We start from the raw sequence: 18,902 nt of genomic DNA, 5'->3' as shown, positions 1-18,902 counted from the left end.
CGGAGCAGGGATGTAATATTACCACTTTACAAAGCGTTGGTGCAGTCTCATCTGGAATATGCAGTTCAGTTCTCGGCACCAGTCCATAGAAAGGACGGAGGAGAGCGACTAAACTGATAAGGGGCATGGATGGTCTTAGTTATGAAGAAATATTCAAAGAATTGAATTTATTTAGTCTTGAGAAGAGACGTCTAAGGGGAGACATGATTAACCTATACAAATATATAAATGGGCCATACAAAAAATACTGTGAAAAACTGTTCCATGTAAAATGCCCTCAAAGACAAGGGGGGCACTGCCTCCGACTGGAGAAGAAAAAGTTCAGTCTCCAGAGCGTCAAAGCTTCTTTACTGTAAGAAATGTGAATCTGTGGAATAGACTTCCTCAGGACGTGGTCACAGCAGGAACAGTGGACAGTTTTTAAAAAGGGTTTAGATGAATTCTTAAAAGTAAACAACATTAATGCTTATAAAAATGTGTAGAAATCTGAGTCTCACTTCTTCTGGATTCGCGTCCCCACCTATCCTTGGTTGAACTTGATGGACTTATGTCTTTTTTCAACCGTTTATCAACTATGTGACTATGTATAAGGGCAAACCAATCCTATCCATGTTTTACGACATTACAGTGAAAGGTAATGACCATCTGCAACTTGCCAGTTACAGCTGATCATCAGGATTTTCTGAAGCTACACCCAATCAGACTAGGAGTTATCTTCATGAAAATGCAAATAATTGAATACACTTTTTATTGCTTCTTGAATTTATAGCTTAAAGACGTTGTCCAATTTAGAAAATCTATTTTCAAGTACCCTTCTAAGTAAATCTGAGGATATAGAATGTCATCTCCTCTTTAGGATCCTCATCTCTTGGCTAGAGAGGAGACCATGTACAAAGGATATATCTTCTTCTCTGGAAGACCTGTCCTGTCCTGGATTACACAGACAACCCTCTAATTTTTAATTTTCACTATGTAATGCTTGCTCCTGTGGGTGGTGCTGCAGGAAAACTGACGACTTATTGCCTAGTTTCCATACAGATTACTTATGATCTCTAAGGATCTATCAGTAGGGAACATTTTGACAAATTTATTGTCATGTAACCCTTCTAAGAAGTAGGAATTGTCCAGAGTGAAGAACCCCTTTAATTTATTGATGCTAATTATTTCCAAAGCAGAGTTTCGAGCTTTTCTGAAGAATTTGCCAACCGACCGTTTCCTCAACATCTCTACTATTTCAAGACTTTGGAATGTAGACCTTCATCTCGCCCGACGCTAATGAACAGCTAAGAGCAGGGTTCAAGCAGCTTCTGTCCAAGTGTCAACGCCAAATGAGACGTTCTGATTAACCTTAGCAAACACTGCCTCCACCAGCCTCAGTATAATTACTGCGGGAAAGGTTAGTAAAATGCATACCAGTATGTGTCCTTTTCTTAAAAGCTCAATATTTTGTGCCAAATGGATTTGTTTATATCTTTTTACAAAATGTGGGTTACATCACATATAAAAAAATTTAAAAGGGGGAATTACAGAAAGAAAAAAAGAAAGAAAAATACAGTTTCAATTCTTAAATGTCCATCTATTTAACAATTTTATTCCTAAATGAAACCACTGTATGTGCGGATCATTACATTGTACAGTTTTCTAAGCAACTTAAACAGTTTTTTACCGAGATTTAGTATGGACATTAAGCAAAACTATGGTAGGTGGACAAATGTGGGCATGTGGATCGGCACCATGTCAAACTGAACATTCAAATAGAAATCCAAAGATCAGCCATGGATTTCTGACACAGAACATGCCCATAGGCTCCATGCCATGTGAGCAGAACCTGTACATTGCACATGAAGGGGGAGATTTATCAAGACTGGCATTTTCCACTCCAATCATGATCCCCTGTGATCTTGAGTGAGATGAGCCTAATTTATCAATGCCTGTTAAGAAAATTAGGCATATCTCTGGCACTCTGTGCTCCAAAAAGACAAATCTGCAACAGCTAGGAGCTTTGACCAGGTTTTGGAAAAAGTGGTGTGAGCAGCATAAAATGAGCAAAAGTGGCAAATTTTTGTGCAAATGAGACATGAACCAAAGTTTTTATCTTTTGAACACCAGTTTTCTGCTGTAAAGCCTATAATATATCTCTCGACGAGTCTGTACGGCTATGGACTTCACAGCGATAGGCACAATTGGTGCCTACATATGGCACTATACTACAGAGCTTTCAAAGCTTCTTGGGGATAAACCTCTGCAATATTGTTGGCTGATGGTACATTTCATACTGCACATTACAGAAGACTTAATTAACACATCTAGCCATACTACATCTGCAAAAGTAGCACATCTGAAAGTGGAATTTAGTTCTTATGCAGTCCTATGTAAAATTACAGTCGATGAACTACTGTGTTTGGCAAACTTAGATCTGCTACAGTTTCAGGCAGCCATAATACAGTTGACATATTAACGTAACAGCATCCAGGACCCCTTTGGTCCTACTGAACTTAGGCTTCTTTCACACCCCACGGCCAGGTGTTCCAGTTGGCAGGTCCGACAGACCGGCAGTGTTTTGTCTGGCCTATTCTCAACATATTTGCCAGGTAGCAGCCAGAAATCTGCCAGGCCGGTCCCTATTATAGTCAATAGGGTGCTGCAGGAGGGCAGTAAAGTCTGGCGGGAGTTCCTGCTGCAAGTGTGAAACTAGCCTTAGAATCACTATAGAACATTCAATTCATTAAAAGCACAGAGGGCACTGGAGTTAAAGCTGTAATATAGAAACTAAAATGCGGCTTTTGTGTATTATTCCTGGAAAAGACGATTTGTTCATTAGTGATTTACTGATAACAAGTTTACATTTCCTTTCCCATAATGTTTTTCTGGAGGATAATTACAGCAACCTTAACATCTTTACCTGTACTGTTAACCTCATCCATTGCTTAGGCTGTCGGCTGCGCAGATTTAATCATCTTGGCATACATAACATATTTATTATATTAAAGTACATGTTAACATTTAAATTAAAAAAGTAATAATTAAAACTAAATGAGGCAACCACGCTAATATAGCTCTTATAATAGAACTGGACTACTAGTAATAACTCAGCAAAGCAAAAACTGACTAATCCGGGCTTTTTATTAATGGCCAGGGAGTCCCGGGCCCTATAAAGATGTTTCCTTACAGTAAATAGAGATTTATGCATTGTAGTGGAAGCGGGGTCATTTGGGGACCACATTTTATCTCTTTTATTTCAGTATGTTTCTAGGTCTCGCCAATCTATAGCTTATAATTTAACAGGAATGTGCAAATTGCATTTCATAATCAAATGTGCCCAAAGTGTAATTTATCAAAGCAGAATTAAAATCACATAGAAAAAAAAATTCCATTAACCTATTTTTGAGACCACTGAAAAACCAGAACTTACTGGTGGTGAGTACTAGCGTTCATCTTGTTTTTATAAAGTAAAAAATCTTTTGGTCATAGATTGCTTATAAGTAGTGATGAGCGGCCATAGGCAATATTCATTTCGCAATATTTTGCAAATTCTTCGCAGAGTATTTGCAAATAAATTTTGTGAATTCTAGAATTTGTCATCTCCAGTCATTATTTTAGTGATTGCGCAAATCAGCACTAATGATGAGCATATTTTTTGCACAATACATGCAACTTCACATTTTATCAGGTCTGAGTAGTATTACTTATTGGTGCATATTACGTATTGTTGTGACTTCACAGCACTGTGTCTGTAGCATGTATGTATGGACAGCAGAAAAACAGTAATTCCTATCACACTTACCTAACACCCTGCACTGGAACCTATCAGCTACACTATATCACTATCTAACCTACACTGACTATCTCCCACTATCTGTATATACACTCACCTAAAGATTATTAGGAACACCATACTAATACGGTGTTGGACCCCCTTTTGCCTTCAGAACTGCCTTAATTCTACGTGGATTGATTCCACAAGGTGCTGATAGCATTCTTTAGAATGTTGGCCCATATTGATAGGATAGCATCTTGCAGATGATGGAGATTTGAGGGATGCACATCCAGGGCACGAAGCTTCCGTCCCACCACATCCCAAAGATGCTCTATTGGGTTGAGATCTGTGTGACTGAGGGGGCCATTTTAGTACAGTGAACTCATTGTCATGTTCAAGAAACCAATTTGAAAATGATTCGAGCTTTGTGACCTGGTGCATATACTGCTGGAAGTAGCCATCAGAGGATGGGTACATGGTGGTCATGAAGGGATGGACATGGTCAGAAACAATGCTCAGGTAGCTGTGGCATTTAAATGATGCCCAATTGGCACTAAGGGGCATAAAGTGTGCCCAGAAAACATCCCCACACCATTACACCACCACCACCAGCCTGCACAGTGGTAACAAGGCATGATGGATACATGTTCTCATTCTGTTTACGCCAAATTCGGACTCTACCATTTAATGTCTCACAGAAAACGAGACTCATCAGACCAGGCAACATTTTTCCAGTCTTCAACAGTCCAATTTTGGTGAGCTCGTGCAAATTGTAGCCTCTTTTTCCTATTTGTAGTGGAGATGAGTGGCACTCGGTGGGGTCTTCTGCTGTTTGTAGCCCATCCGCCTCAAGGTTGTGCGTGTTGTGGCTTCACAAATGCTTTGCTGCATACCTCGGTTGTAACGAGTGGTTATTTCAGTCAACGTTGCTCTTCTATCAGCTTGAATCAGTCGGCCCATTTCTCCTCTGACCTCTAGCATCCACAAGGCATTTTCGCCAAGAGGACTGCCGCATACTGGATGTTTTTCCCTTCTCACACCATTCTTTGTAAACCCTAGAAATGGTTGTGTGTGAAAATCCCAGTAACTGAGCAGATTGTGAAATACTCAGACCGGCCCGTCTGGCACCAACAACCATGCCCACAATCAATATTGCTTAAATCACCTTTCTTTCCCATTCTGACATTCAGTTTGGAGTTCCAGAGATTGTCTTGACCAGGACCACAACCCTACATGCATTGAAGCAACTGCCATGTGAGTGGTTGACTAGATAATTGCATTAATGAGAAATAGAACAGGTGTTCCTAATAATTCTTTAGGTGAATGTATATATGAGCTACTAACTAACTAACTAACTAACTAACTAACTAACTAACAATTATCTAATGTAATTGGATAATGAATAGGATGAAGGCACAGAGCACAGCAATGTCACTGCTCTCTCTCTCTCTCTCTCTCTCTCTCTCAGAACTGCAAAAAAAACAGCAGAAAAATTGCTGCTGGGAGTTTCTTATATAGTAAAGGGGTAGGCAACTTTCCTATTGGTTGCTAGGGATGTTGCTAAGATCTGTCAAAGATATTGCAGCCTTGTCATTGGCCTACAAGCAGGAAGAGAGGTTACTGATGAAAAAAATAATAATAGAATATTCGCAATTATGAATGTATAGTACTATATTCTACATCTTCACGAATTCTCGAAGTGCCGATATTCACGATAAAAATCACAATTAGAATATTCGCAATCAACACTACTAATAAGATGAGAGTATAAGAGGCTTAACTATAAGGGGTGCAGACATAGCAATTGCTCACAGTTCCTGGGGGGGGCCCAAAGGTTCCTCAGCTCCACCTTATAAATGCCACGTGATAGGTGGAGGGCCCCTGGGAAGAGTTTGCCTGGAATCCAGTAGCTGTAGCTTTGGCCTTCGGATGGGTCAATTGTGTTTAGAAAAAGGCCTCCATGATCATAGCAATTGAGTGTTATTGTTTCCCATGTGAAAAGACTGTATCGCTACACAATGGCACTATCAAATGATCACCAATAGTATCAGACAGTGTAGGGGTACTTTCTCTTGACCAGGGATTGGTAACATCAAAGTGCCAATTAGTGGTTAGTCCTGAATACAAGCATTTCTAAAACAGACATGTCTGGACAAGTGACAGGCCCTGAATAAATCCAGTGAGTCATTTTCTCATTCCTTTTCTTCTCCATCCTGCCCAGACTGCTATGACAACTTCTAATAGCTGTAAACATTACTGATAAGATAACTTTCGCCCCCTCACTACTGTGTTCATCTCCAGCTTCTATAGAAACACAAATAAATTTAGATACCAGGACAGATAAATAAATACAGACCCAAAAATAACATAATAAATAGACAGTGTGGGGACATTTCTTTTGGCATAGTGAGTGGTAACAGACAGTTGTCAGTCCATTGGTCCTAGACTACTGTACAAAGAGACTTTTTTTTAGGTGATATCTCCTCATAAATTCAGTGACTCACAGGTGTCCTTTCTTCTTCATCCTGGCCAGACTGTTATGACAACTGCTGACAGCTGTTGAGATATCTTTCCAGTGTTTAGAATAGCAGCAAAGTGGATGAGATTTTAAATTTTTTTTATCCTCACACAGAAAAAAGATTCCTCACCGAATTTTACAAATTGGCCTGCAGTGCAGATTTTAAAATAGCAGCATAACAATTTATACTGTGGATTTTTTATAGTGGATTTCATCCTCTGCAATATATGGGTGACTTTTGCAACAAATGAGCAGCAAAAAACTTGATGTCTCATGTGAACTGCACTGCATAAATAAAATAATATAATGTTTCAAAACCTGTATAATGTAAAACCCTACAATTATTATGGAACCAGACCATAATCTAATGTGTATGGGGGGTCTCTGGTTCTTCCCTGATTACACATGTAGAGCAAAAAAGGCTCTAGAATGTTGGATCTCAACATCTCGTTTCATTTGTTCTTAAGGGAGATAAGATGACATTAAATGATTCTAGTAGTGAAAAAGGGCTTTCTGAGATGCATGGCCACCTTAGTGTTAATTTCCCCTGTAGCACCACCCCGCAGGTTAAATGAAGCATTACTAATTAATGGAGGTTCAAAGTTTGAATGCCTTAGTATGATGTATTTTATTGTTCATTTGATTTCTATATGCAAAATTAAGAGTATGTTTCAATAGTCTATGCTTAAAAAAATAAATAAAAGAAAACCCTTCCATTTTGCTTCTGTAAAGCTTTAAATTGTGTATAAGTCCCTTCACCTAGCTGCTATGTTCCTGGCTCTGATAACTCTCTCTGTTCTGACCCTCCCTTCTCTCACTAGTAAAGATAGCAGCAGGAGGTTGTACACAGTGGGGAGAGGGGAGAGGATCCGAGTAGGGTAGCGCACACATGCTGTATATAGGTAAGAAAGAGCACACATATCATTCTGCAGGGTAAAAAGCAACAGATCCTAGACACACAGGCCTCCCATCTAGCACATATTACTAGGAGGACCACGTCCACATGAGAAAAGTCAGAAGCTAGGAGCAGGTTGCAAACTACATGTCGGGAGTGCAACCTTTTTGTATTTGATAACCGCTAGTATGTGAAAATCTTTTATTTATTTTTTCATATAAAAAGTGTCTATAACATTTAAGAACAGACAGCCCTTTAAAATGACATTTTCAATTCTGTGCAAGCTTTAAATACGATTAAATACAATAGAAAAGTGACGAAAATGAGATTTCAGTGGTGTTTTATTACATTTACAGACTATACAGACCACATCTATTCTGATAGCTGTGATATACGTACTCTGCATACAGTATCAGAAGAATCGTTGATTCTGTATTGTATAGTAGATCTCGAGCTGGTGAATGAATGATATCCTGTACATCAAGTTGTACAGGTAACTGGAATATGCATTGTATATATCTATTGTAAAAAACTTGATAAGAGGAAGAGTGGGGGGGGGGGATATTCAACATGAAATAGCAAAAAAAGAAAGAAAAAAAATGCACATAAGAGAAATGCACTAAAAACGAAGTGACTCCTACGTCTCAATTTTATGGTTGTTAAAAGCAGTGTTTAGAAAGACTTTCAAAGTAACTATGTTCACTGTTGCCACAAAGTACTAAGTGCTGTAATAGTGTCGGATACAGTAAACTTGGTTTTCATCCAGTGAACCTTTTTCTTGCAACACATATAATTAACTTTTTTCTTTTTTATTAGACAAAATGGCTTTTACTGAGAACAGGAACATAGGTACAACACTGGGAGGGAAAGAATACAAGCCATATTTTATATAGCAGTGATGACCAAAGGATTTTAATGGAGGCATGAGCACATAACAACATCTCACCTTTTTGCTGATCCATTAAGCATTGTTCCATATGCGACACATCCCGTTAAGCAGAGCACATTGTAGGTTAGACGCTCTTCAATGTATTTTTTCGACGCTTAATTGCTCTCTGCATGCTTTTTTCGAGAAAAACAGAAATCCCTTTGACCTTTCTAAGAAGGAGGCTTTTCCCCTGAGATGCCACTACTGTATGGGATACATCATCATGGCAGGACACAATTAGATTCAGGCTTAATTACAGCTTAATTATGTAATCACCCTCACCTTTAAAGAGGAGCTGGTAAATAGCTTAAGCTATTAGATGGCAACAAGTAAAATTCTGGGAAAAAGGAACATTCAAAAGTATACTCAACCAGTGCATTCAAGCGAGTGTTGACAGTGAAAGTCAATTAATTGCGAAGAGACAGAAGTCATTGACACAATACAGACGGTCTTGTTACTTTTATTTGAACTTTATTTTAACTTTATTTGAACTCTGCCTAGTGCATTGTGACAGATCCATGCCATGAGACCCTAGATATGATGCTTGACTACTGATGATATTGTGTTGCAAAAGGACTGTTTTCCTCAAGAGCTACCTCTTTTGGGAATATAAATGACAAAGTCTAGAACCACTGTGTCATCTAGTATATATATATATACAGTTGCAAGAAAAAGTATTGTGAACCCATTGGAATTATATGGATTTCTGCACAAATTGGTCATAAAATGTGATCTGATCTTCATCTAAGTCACAACAATAGACAATCACAGACTGCGTAAACTAATAACACACAAGAATTAAATGTTACCATGTTTTTATTGAAAACACCATGTAAACATTAACAAGTGCAGGTGGAAAAAAGTATGTGAACCCCTAGACTAATGACATCTCCAAGAGCTAATTGGAGTGAGGTTTCAGCCAACTGGAGTCCAATCAATGAGATGAGATTGGAGGTGTTGGTTACAGCTGCCCTGCCCTATAAAAAAAACACACAACAGTTCTAAGTTTGCTTTTCACAAGAAGCTTTGCCTGATGTAAAATGATGCCTCGCACAAAGAGCTCTCAGAAGACCTACGATTAATAATTGTTGACTTGCATAAAACTGGAAAGGGTTATAAAAGTATCTCCAAAAGCCTTGCTGTTCATCAGTACACGGTAAGACAAATTGTCTATAAATGGAGAAAGTCAGCACTGCTGCTACTCTCCCTAGGAGTGGCCGTCCTGTAAAGATGAATGCAAGAGCACAGCACAGACTGCTCAATGAGGTGAAGAAGAATCCTAGAGTGTCAGCTAAAGACTTATAAAAGTCTCTGGCATATGCTAACATCCCTGTTACCGAATCTACGATACATAAAACACTAAACAAGAATGGATTTCATGGGAAGTTTACCACAGAGGAAGCCATTTCTGTCCAAAAAAAAACATTGCTGCATCGTTACAGTTAGCACAAGAACACCTGGATGTTCCACAGCAGTACTGCAAAATATCTGTGGACAGATTAAACCAAAGTTGAGTTGTTTGGGAGAAACACAACAACACTATTTGTGGAGAAAAAGAGGCACAGCACACCAACATCAAAACCTCATCCCAACTGTGAATTATGGTGGTGGGGGCATCATGTTTGGGGCTGCTTTGGCTGCGTTAAGGGCGAGGACGGATTGCTATTATCGAACGAAAAATGAATTCCCAAGTTTATCAAGACATTTTGCAGGAGAACTTAAGGCCATCTGTCCACCAGCTGAAACTCAACAGAAGATGGGTGTCGCAACAGGACAACGACCCAAAGCATAGAAGTAAATCAACAACAGAATAGCTTATAGCTTATAGCAGAATAGCTTAAACAGAAGAAAATACGCCTTCTGGAGTGGCCCAGTCAGAGTCCTGTCCTGAACCCGATTGAGATGCTGTGGCATGACCTCAAGAAAGCGATTCACACCAGACATCCTAAGAATATTGCTGAACTGAAACAGTTCTGTAAAGAGCAATGGTCAAGAATTACTCCTGACCGTTGTGCACGTCTGATCTGCAAGTACAGGAAACATTTGGTTGAAGTTATTGCTGCCAAAGAAGGTTCAACAAGTTATTAAATCCAAGGGTTCACATACTTTTTCCACCTGCACTGTGAATGTTTACATGATGTCTTCAATAAAAACATGGTAACATTTCATTCTTTGTGTGTTATTAGTTTAAGCAGACTGTGATTGTCTATTGTTGTGACTTAGATGAAGATCAGATGACATTTTATGACCAATTTGTGCAGAAATCCATATCATTCCAAAGAGTTCACATACTTTTTCTTGCAACTGTATAAGGAAGGACGTATGTATGTATGTATGTATGTTCCGCAATCACTCAAAAACGCAACTATCAATTTCAGCGAAACTTGGTATACACATCCCTTGCTACCTGGAAAGAAATCTTGGTGGGGTCACAGCTGTCTAGGATGTACCGTTCCTGAGATATTCCCAAAAAATAACCTGCATTAGCCAATACAAGCCTGCAAGTCTTTATTTTCATATGCCAACTGCCATACACACGGTCACATGACCCTTATCAGCCAATAGAAGCTCGCAGGCCCATAGTCTCCACATACACACAGTTTTACTCCAGGTTTCCATAACAACCCAGCCATTTTTCTTCACTGCTGTAGATCAGCTTTAGGCTAGGGCTACACGACGACATGTGTCGTGTGACAATAAATCGCATGACACATAGGGCACAACTACACTGCTACATGTGTTGCGCGACATTGATGTCGCACCAATGTTGCGTGACAATTTTTATAATGATAGTCTATGGTGTCTCAATGCGAAATGTTGGATGGATTCTTTTCAACTGTTACTGATGGACGAACATAGGCCGGGACAGTTTGCTAACGCGCGTTCGGGATCAAATGTTCGCCAACCACGCGTTTGCGGCGGGCCCTATTGACTTTAATGGCCGGTGAACCTGAAAAACCTTCAGGTCATATTTGCAGCCACCAAATACTTACTAGAAGTGCGCAAATATTCCTACAACATGGACAGTGACATACTAGAGGGGGGTCATTGGTAAAAATTCCCACAAAAAATATGTTTTCTTTTCAGGGGCCATTTTTATGCGTCTTAAAGGGAAACTCTCAAAAATGTGCACTACATTAGGTACATTAGGTGGTCACTGGATAAAATTTTTACTGTAGGCCACTGAAGTAGAGGCCCCAAAAATTAGGCATTCTCCTGACAGAAAATAACTTGTGATCATGTGTCTGAGAGACATTAGGCGGTCACTGGATACAAATTTTACTGTAGGGCCACTGGAGTACAGTCCCCAAAAATTTGGCATTCACCTGATAGAAAATAACTTGTAATGATGTGGCTGGAGGTACATTAGGCGGTCACTGGATAAAAATTTTACTGGTAGGCCACTGGAGTACAGGCCCAAAAATTTGGCATTCATCTGACAGAAAAGGAGTTTTATGCCGCTGTATATACATAAGACAAGGACCATTCTTTGTTCTGGGTGGTGGCAGATATGTGTGGGCTTGCATGAGGAAATGCAATTACACGTGGTCGTCACAGGTTGTTGAATTCCTCCGAGATCCATGCTTATTCATTTTTAGAAATGTGAGGTTAGTCCACACTGTCGTGAGCTAGGCGAGTGCGCTTATCGGTCACAATCCCCCTCACTGCGCTGAACGAGGACACTCGACGAGGGGCAAGCCAAGAGTTCCATGGCATATTGTGCCAGCTCTGGCACAGTCAAGCCTGCACACCCAATAGTCCATGGATTCCGTTAACCCGATGTAGTCGGACACCATTCGGTTTAGGCGTTCCTGAGGCTGGATACGGAGGGCAGCTGTCGATGGGTTGGCTGAAAGAATGAATCTCATATCCAAAGTTACCAACACATCTTCAAACAGCCCTCTTCTTGCAGGTGCGGTAGAATTTGTACCCGCACCTGTTTCGTTTGTGGGTGGAAATTGCTCTGCCAGCGCCCCGAACAGCAGAATGCAGCATCTCTCGCAGCAAGGCCTAGAAATGCTGCATTCTGCCAACCCTCTTTGATGCTGGTAACATGTCCGCCATTTTGTGTTTGTATCGGGGGGTCTAAGTACGTTGCCACCCAGTACAGGTCCTTGCCTTTTATGCTTTTTATAAGGGGGGTCCCTCTTCAAACACATGGAGCATTAAGGCCCCATTTTCAACTAAATTAGAAGCGGGGAGCGCCCTGGCTCCTGCTCATTGCCCAGGAGGATGTCATCCTCGGACTCCTCCCCCCAGCCACGGACAAACACAAGGGATCCTGAAAAGTTTAAAAGTCCCCCTCAAAGCCTGCTCTTCTTGCTCCCCTCCCTCCAGCCACCATCCTCCTCTGACTCCTCTTCAGACTCTTGCTGACTTGTCTCAGATGGAGTAGCCCCTCTGGGAATTCATTAAGATTGCGACTTCCTCATCTTACAGCTCCTGCTCCTAGACGGATTGATCAATGACATCTATGCAATGCACGCTCCAGAAAGAAGGTGTAAGGTACGATGTCACTGGCTGAGACTGACCAGTTTGGTGATCTCATCAAATGGCTGAAGAAGTCTGCATTCGTCGCCCATCGAGCAGCCACAGGTGCAGGTGTAAAGAAACCAAGCTCCCCAGAACCTGTCCTGATGCAGAGTTTGTACATGTAGTCGCTTAATGTACATTGCTGCTGGTGCATGCTATCAAGCATATACGAGATGGAGTTCCACCGCGTTGGGCTGTCACAAATCAGATGCCTGAAGGCAAGTGGCGTCACTGCTGAACGTCAGCAAGGAGAGCCATGGTCGTGTAAGATCTTCTAAAATGAGATTTCTTGGCCTGCCGCAAGACAACCTAGACCCCGGGGTATTTGGCAATGAATCGCTGCACGACTAAGTTCAGGACGTGTGCCATGCACGGCACGTGTGTCATTTTGCCCTGCTTAAGCACGCTCAGCAGATTGGCACAGTTGTCGCACACCACTTTACCAACTGTCAAATTGAGCGGGGTTAGCCACTGATCGGCCTGTGACCGCAGAGCTGAAAGCAGTGCAGGAACCGGTGTGGTTCTTGGCTCCAGGCACAACAGCCGCAGCTCAGCATGGCAGCGTCTCACCTGGAACATCAAATAGCTGTGGCAGTTCGGGGACCAGGAGCGACGCAGGGAGAGGGGAGCCAGGTAAGTAAATTCGTTTGATGGGCCCGGCTGTATGGGGGGCCTTTCCAGCCTCAGATAACCCCTTTCAGGACCACTCACTGACCTTTCCTGCTTTATGAATAAACTATAACTAACAGCTCCAGTTCTTAGCACAGTCTTTTGCTCTACTCCACAGATCGGAGGTAGCTTCATCCCAACTGTAAACCCAGTCTATGACCACAGCATGATCAAAGGTATTTCCCCTTCTAAATGGGTCCGAATTATCGAATCGAATAGACTGGACAAAACCTCTGCAGTCAGACTTAGGACCGAGAAAGGACCCCAGGACTATGATTCAGTAATCCTGCTGTTAGGGCACACTAGTGTTGTCCTAACCCCAGCCTGTGCCATAGTGACACAGAACATAATGTATTTGCATACAGTAATTATGGAATTAAGTGGAATTATAAATGTAATAAAAAAGAAATGAAAAAGAAAAAAAGCTTTAAAAAATTGTTAGTATTTTTCATAAAATAAATCATTTGTGCATACTTTAATGGGGTTATCCAACCCAATAATGACCCCCCCCCCCCCAATGCCCTGCATCGCTCCTGGTACCCACGCAACTGCCACTGCATCTCCCCATCACACTGATCAAAACATCCAGCAACGGGAGGATGGTTGCAACCAAATAGCAGGCCGCAACGGGGCCTTCAGGAGCAATGGGGCTGTTTCCACTAGTTCTAGAGGCTAGTCTAGAGGCATCCTGCTTGGCCCTGACTTTGGGTTAAATCGCGTGGCCTGTGCTGTGCCATTCAGTATGCAGCACAGGCATCGTAAAGGATAAGTGCTCACTGGCCACATCACAGTACACCTGGAAGACTAAGAAGCTGGCATCGCTGTGAAGAGAAGGAGATTGCTGTGCCAGTGCTGGATCCGGGTGTACTCTGATGTATGCAGCGCAGGCGCAGTAAAGAAGTCCGCGCCCAGCGAGCACCTATCCTTTACTACGCCTGCACCCCCCACACATCTCAGTAGACATAGTTAAAAAAAAGTTATGGGAGTCCAGAATATGGCGATAAAAAAGAAAAAAAATGTTTTTCAAAAGTGTGACTTTTTTCAGTATTAAAACACAGGAAAAACTATACATACTGTATATGTTATTGTCGGATTCGTGCTGACCTGAAGAGCCACAAGTGAGTTTTACTGCATAGTGAACACTGTAAAAACACACCGAAAACTCAAAAACGGAAAATCACTCCATCAGGAAAGGGTTAAAAAGCCATGAAAAATTAAGAAAAAAAAGTATCTGATGGGGTTACATGGAGAATTGAACTAAAAAAAAAGTAGTAGCAGTAGGATCCCATAAAGTATGGGTGCTATATATGACTTTGTACAAGTCTTGTCTAGCATTCCTTTAACCTATTGTGAAGACGGCTATGGAGAAAAGTTACGTGTTAGACCTCTACCAAGAATAAGTTCGATTCCCCAACATATAAGTATCTGTGTCAGGTTAATGCTGATATACAGAGGATCATTTTTGAATATAAATGCAGCTTTACCAAAGGATGTTTTTTCAGAAAACATTTAATGGCTTTTGAAATAGATACAGCAGCAAGTTTTTTGCAGCTAAATCTCTGTTACTGTGGATATGCAACTAAGTCCCAGTCTATTTGTTGCTGTCATCTTTCCAGGTGTCAGTAAAAGTCATGGGTTGATTTCGAGCCTACAATGTTTAACTCTAAGCTTTTGTGGAAAATGCTGACTACCAGTGAGGTCACTAATTCCATGCGATCTGTGGCACAAGATAAAAGAGGCGAATTTATGCCCTTTAAAGCTGTCTGAGAAATATTACTTTTTTATTAGTATTTTCATGGATACTGAGCCTGGGAGATTGGAGAAAGAATATCAGGCTTAAAATGGAATGAACAGACCTATAAAGACACAGAAGAAAAAAAAAAAAATCTGAAAACACAGAATAGAATAAGTGCCAAACATGTAAGGTCGTAGAATAAGAGCTTGCACCTATACTCCAAATTGCAAAAATCTAACTATAAAATACATGCCAAGTTTTCCTAATGACACACATACAAAAAAAAAAATTAGAAAGCACGGATGTTATTACAAGTTTGACCTTGAACAAAGCTGAACTGCAATACCAGGCACAGCCTATGAACAAGAATGGTACTGTTTATGAAAAAAAAAACTAACTCAATATAACCCCTTTCCTGATCTCTGCCATACATGTACGAGGAAGTTTGTGAATCATAGCAATTGGGCTTTAGCTGTTTTAAACAGCAGACTCCCGAACCTAATGTCTGTGATCAGCACTAACGCCAATCACAGACATTTACCTCAGAGATGCCTAATTATTTGTGACTTGGCATCTGAGGTAGCTTTCCCTGGGAATGTTATGTTCTCAGGCCCTGAACAGCTTCCTCCGCACTTAGATCAGGTGAGCCGTTCATTCCCTGTGTAGGCTCAAGCCCTCTGAAGGATCCAAGGCTACCACAGCAATTGGGCACCATAAGAACATAATGAAACCCCTAGGCTGCAATGGTAATTCATTGAAATCTATGGTATAAGCAATCTAAGGATTGCATGTTTGAGTCCCCTAGGGGGACTTAAAATATAAACTTATTTATCCTTCCCCAAAAGAATGTAATGAAAAGTGATCAAAAAGCCATGCACAACTCCAAAAGGATATCAATAAGAACGACAGATCAACACGAAAAAAAAATGTGCCCTCACTTCGAACTGTAGACACAAGCATAATAAAAATTATGGGGGCCAAAATATGGCAATGCAAAGAAGTTTATGATTTTTTAAAAATATTTATACATAACAAAACTATAAGAATGTGGCATCAGTATAATTCTACTGACCCGCGAGAACAAAGTACACATGTCAGTTTTACCGTTTAGTGAATGCCAGGAAGGCAGGGATTAAAAAACAAAACACAATACTTGATCACTTGTGTTAAAGGGGTTATCCCCAAAAATTTAATGACAACCTCTTTCTAACAAAGCTAGAAACAGCCGTGTACCTCACATGGATCCAGATATATCTCCATTCATTGCTCCATTTGCTAGATTAATTTCAAGCTGGCAGCTCAGGGGTGTGTCCTTTGTCAGGGGCATACCTGGCTACTTCAGCTGGTGGCGGTTGAAGGATGGAACTGAACATATGGGTCCACCTCGTTGAGGACAGAAATATTAGAAAAACAGCAAACAGCAGGTGGTGCTATACAAATGGATTTCATTGAATGACTCAGTGGCTATACTCAATGAGTTATATGCAATTACAAATGTATTCAGATTCAGGTCCTGGTTTGAAAACTTTAGAATTTTTTTTTAGGTGGACAATCCCTTTAAGTTTCATTATTCTATTCCTACTTTCAAAACATCTCTTTGGTACATTCACTTGGTATTAAAAGTTACTTACTGATTAGCTACTGACGTGATCAAATATTAGAGAGTTTGATATCATTATGGTCATGAACAAAGCCTTAAAGGGTTTTATTTCTCTGTCCACCTGATTGAGGTGGATGCACTTGTTCAGCTCCATCCTTCAATAGCCACCCCTGAGAAAGAGAACACCTACTGAGCTGCCTAGCTTGAAATAAATCTAGTAGAGCAATTGGAGCAATGAATGGGGAAATCTCTGGATCCCTGTGAGCTTGTTAGGAAGAGATTGTGCTATATGATGTATGATTTTCAATTTTTACATTATTCATTTGATAACCCCTTTGAAGTGGACTGGTTTAGAATATCTTGAATTCTCCACGTAATAATTCTGAATCATCTTATTGTATATTTCTATGTTGCTCCATTCCTCACTTATAGCTACTAGAGGTTTATAAATTGTTAGCAGTGGGGGGGGGGGGGGGTCCCTGCACAATATGACACTGTCAGTACTTATTGTATAGTGTCAAACTGTACAAGGGCACACCCCTAACTGGTAACTCCCAATTGCAGATTCATCAAAACTTCCTCCATATTCCAAAATCATACCAGTGAGTTAACTGACTGATTAGGAAATTGGCTTTCATGTGTCATACAAAAATGCATCAGTATTCAGAGCTGCTATTTTCTGAAGCTGAAATTCACAATTTCTTTCACAAACCCAAAGTCATATTTACAGAGAATAGCTTTCCTCAAAGATAAAAAGAGTAATTCTTCAGACCCTATTTTGTCCCCTTGATCCTGCAGAGACCTTTTTTAACTAAGCAAGTTTATCGAGGACTTCCTTGTGTCCTATATGGTAGTTCTGTAGGACTAGAAACAACTAACATTTCCACCATGTGGACCCTATCAATAACACACACACACCTCCACTTCTATGTGATGCATGTGAGTATGATGTGGTAAAGGCAATGGAAAATCTTGAGGGTTTGGTTGACGCAAGGATTTATTTTGGTATATCTTACATTTCTATACTATCCATGCCTTCCTATCAACTGTATTATACAGTACTGTATATATTGCATGGATATATTCCATGACACCACTGAGATGCCATCATGGGCAATGTGGCATAATTTATGACAGGCTTTAAAGGGGTTTTTTCAGGCTCCTGATAGTGATAAATTATTCTCAGGATAGGTCAATTAACATCAGATTGGTGAGAGACACAGCAAACCCAACTATCAGCTCTTCCCTGCGGCCCACAGCGCTGGAACGAGCACAGCTCCATTCAAATTGTAGTGGCCGTGCTGGTTACTGCAGCTCCACTCCCATTCACTTCAGTGATCTGCAGTAACCCAACTATATGTTGAACAGAGATGTGCTTCCTGCTCCATTCAAGAGGAAGGTTCAACGATGGAGGCTGCAGGGAACAACTGGTTGGTGGGGGTGCAGGGTATCAGATTCTCACCCATGAAGTGTTGATGACCTATCCTGAGGATAGGTCATCAATATCAGGAGCCTGGAAAACCCCTTTAAGCTTTATAATCTAAATCTGGGATGTCAAAACGCATGGCCCTCCAGCTTTTTGCTAAACTACAGCTTCCAACATGCCCGGAAAGCCTACAGCTATCACACTGGGGGTTGTAGTTTTGCCACAGCTGGAGGACTATGAGTTTGACATTCCTCATCTAAATGATTCCAACCTTTCTACTTTGGACAGCTTTGAAAAACAGAAAGTGCACCTTATTGCAGGAAATGAAATAAAATGCAACCTTTCCTGTTTAACATGTTATTTTTAATTTGTTAGGCTGCTATATTTATCTCAGAACTGACCTTTAAAGAGGCATAAGCTTACTTTAATTACCGCAGTAAACAAATAAATCCACTATGGCGAGCACTGTATGTCTTCTCAACAATCTTCTATGAATGAAGCTCTCTGTGCGAGTTGAGCTGGACACGGGCATCTGGTCTCAACAGCATAAGCGCCTGGTATAACTTAATTTCTCTTTAATTACAGACCCTAATGCGAAAATGTGATAAGCCCAGACATGTGTATAATTCTAGCCAGATATATGCATTATATTCAGGAATTATTATTTTGATAATGCCAACACGACGTAAAATGGAGCGGTTTATTTATATTTCTATTGATGATATTAGCTTTTACATATAGGCATAAGTAAACATCTTCAGACTAGGTTTCATTTTTCTGACCAGTAATAGCTCTATGTCATGTTTCCTTTCCCTTTCCCTAACTACAAATGGGTCCAAAG

The 18,902-nt window shown here is 40.6% G+C and overlaps 1 protein-coding gene across 1 annotated transcript in view; it reads left to right on the top strand.

Annotated features, from left to right (window-relative positions):
• BRINP2 (BMP/retinoic acid inducible neural specific 2) overlaps positions 1-18,902 on the top strand; it is a 331,421-nt gene that overhangs the window by 300,090 nt on the left and 12,429 nt on the right. The window contains 4 exon segments of the mRNA XM_040407224.1: positions 1,173-1,273; positions 1,275-1,337; positions 1,339-1,378; positions 1,381-1,396. Of these exon segments, the coding sequence (XP_040263158.1) occupies positions 1,173-1,273; positions 1,275-1,337; positions 1,339-1,378; positions 1,381-1,396 (220 nt within the window).

Source organism: Bufo bufo, chromosome 9 (assembly GCF_905171765.1).
Source record: "Bufo bufo chromosome 9, aBufBuf1.1, whole genome shotgun sequence".
Lineage (NCBI taxonomy): Eukaryota > Metazoa > Chordata > Amphibia > Anura > Bufonidae > Bufo > Bufo bufo.
This window is presented reverse-complemented; position numbering and strand designations above follow the sequence as displayed.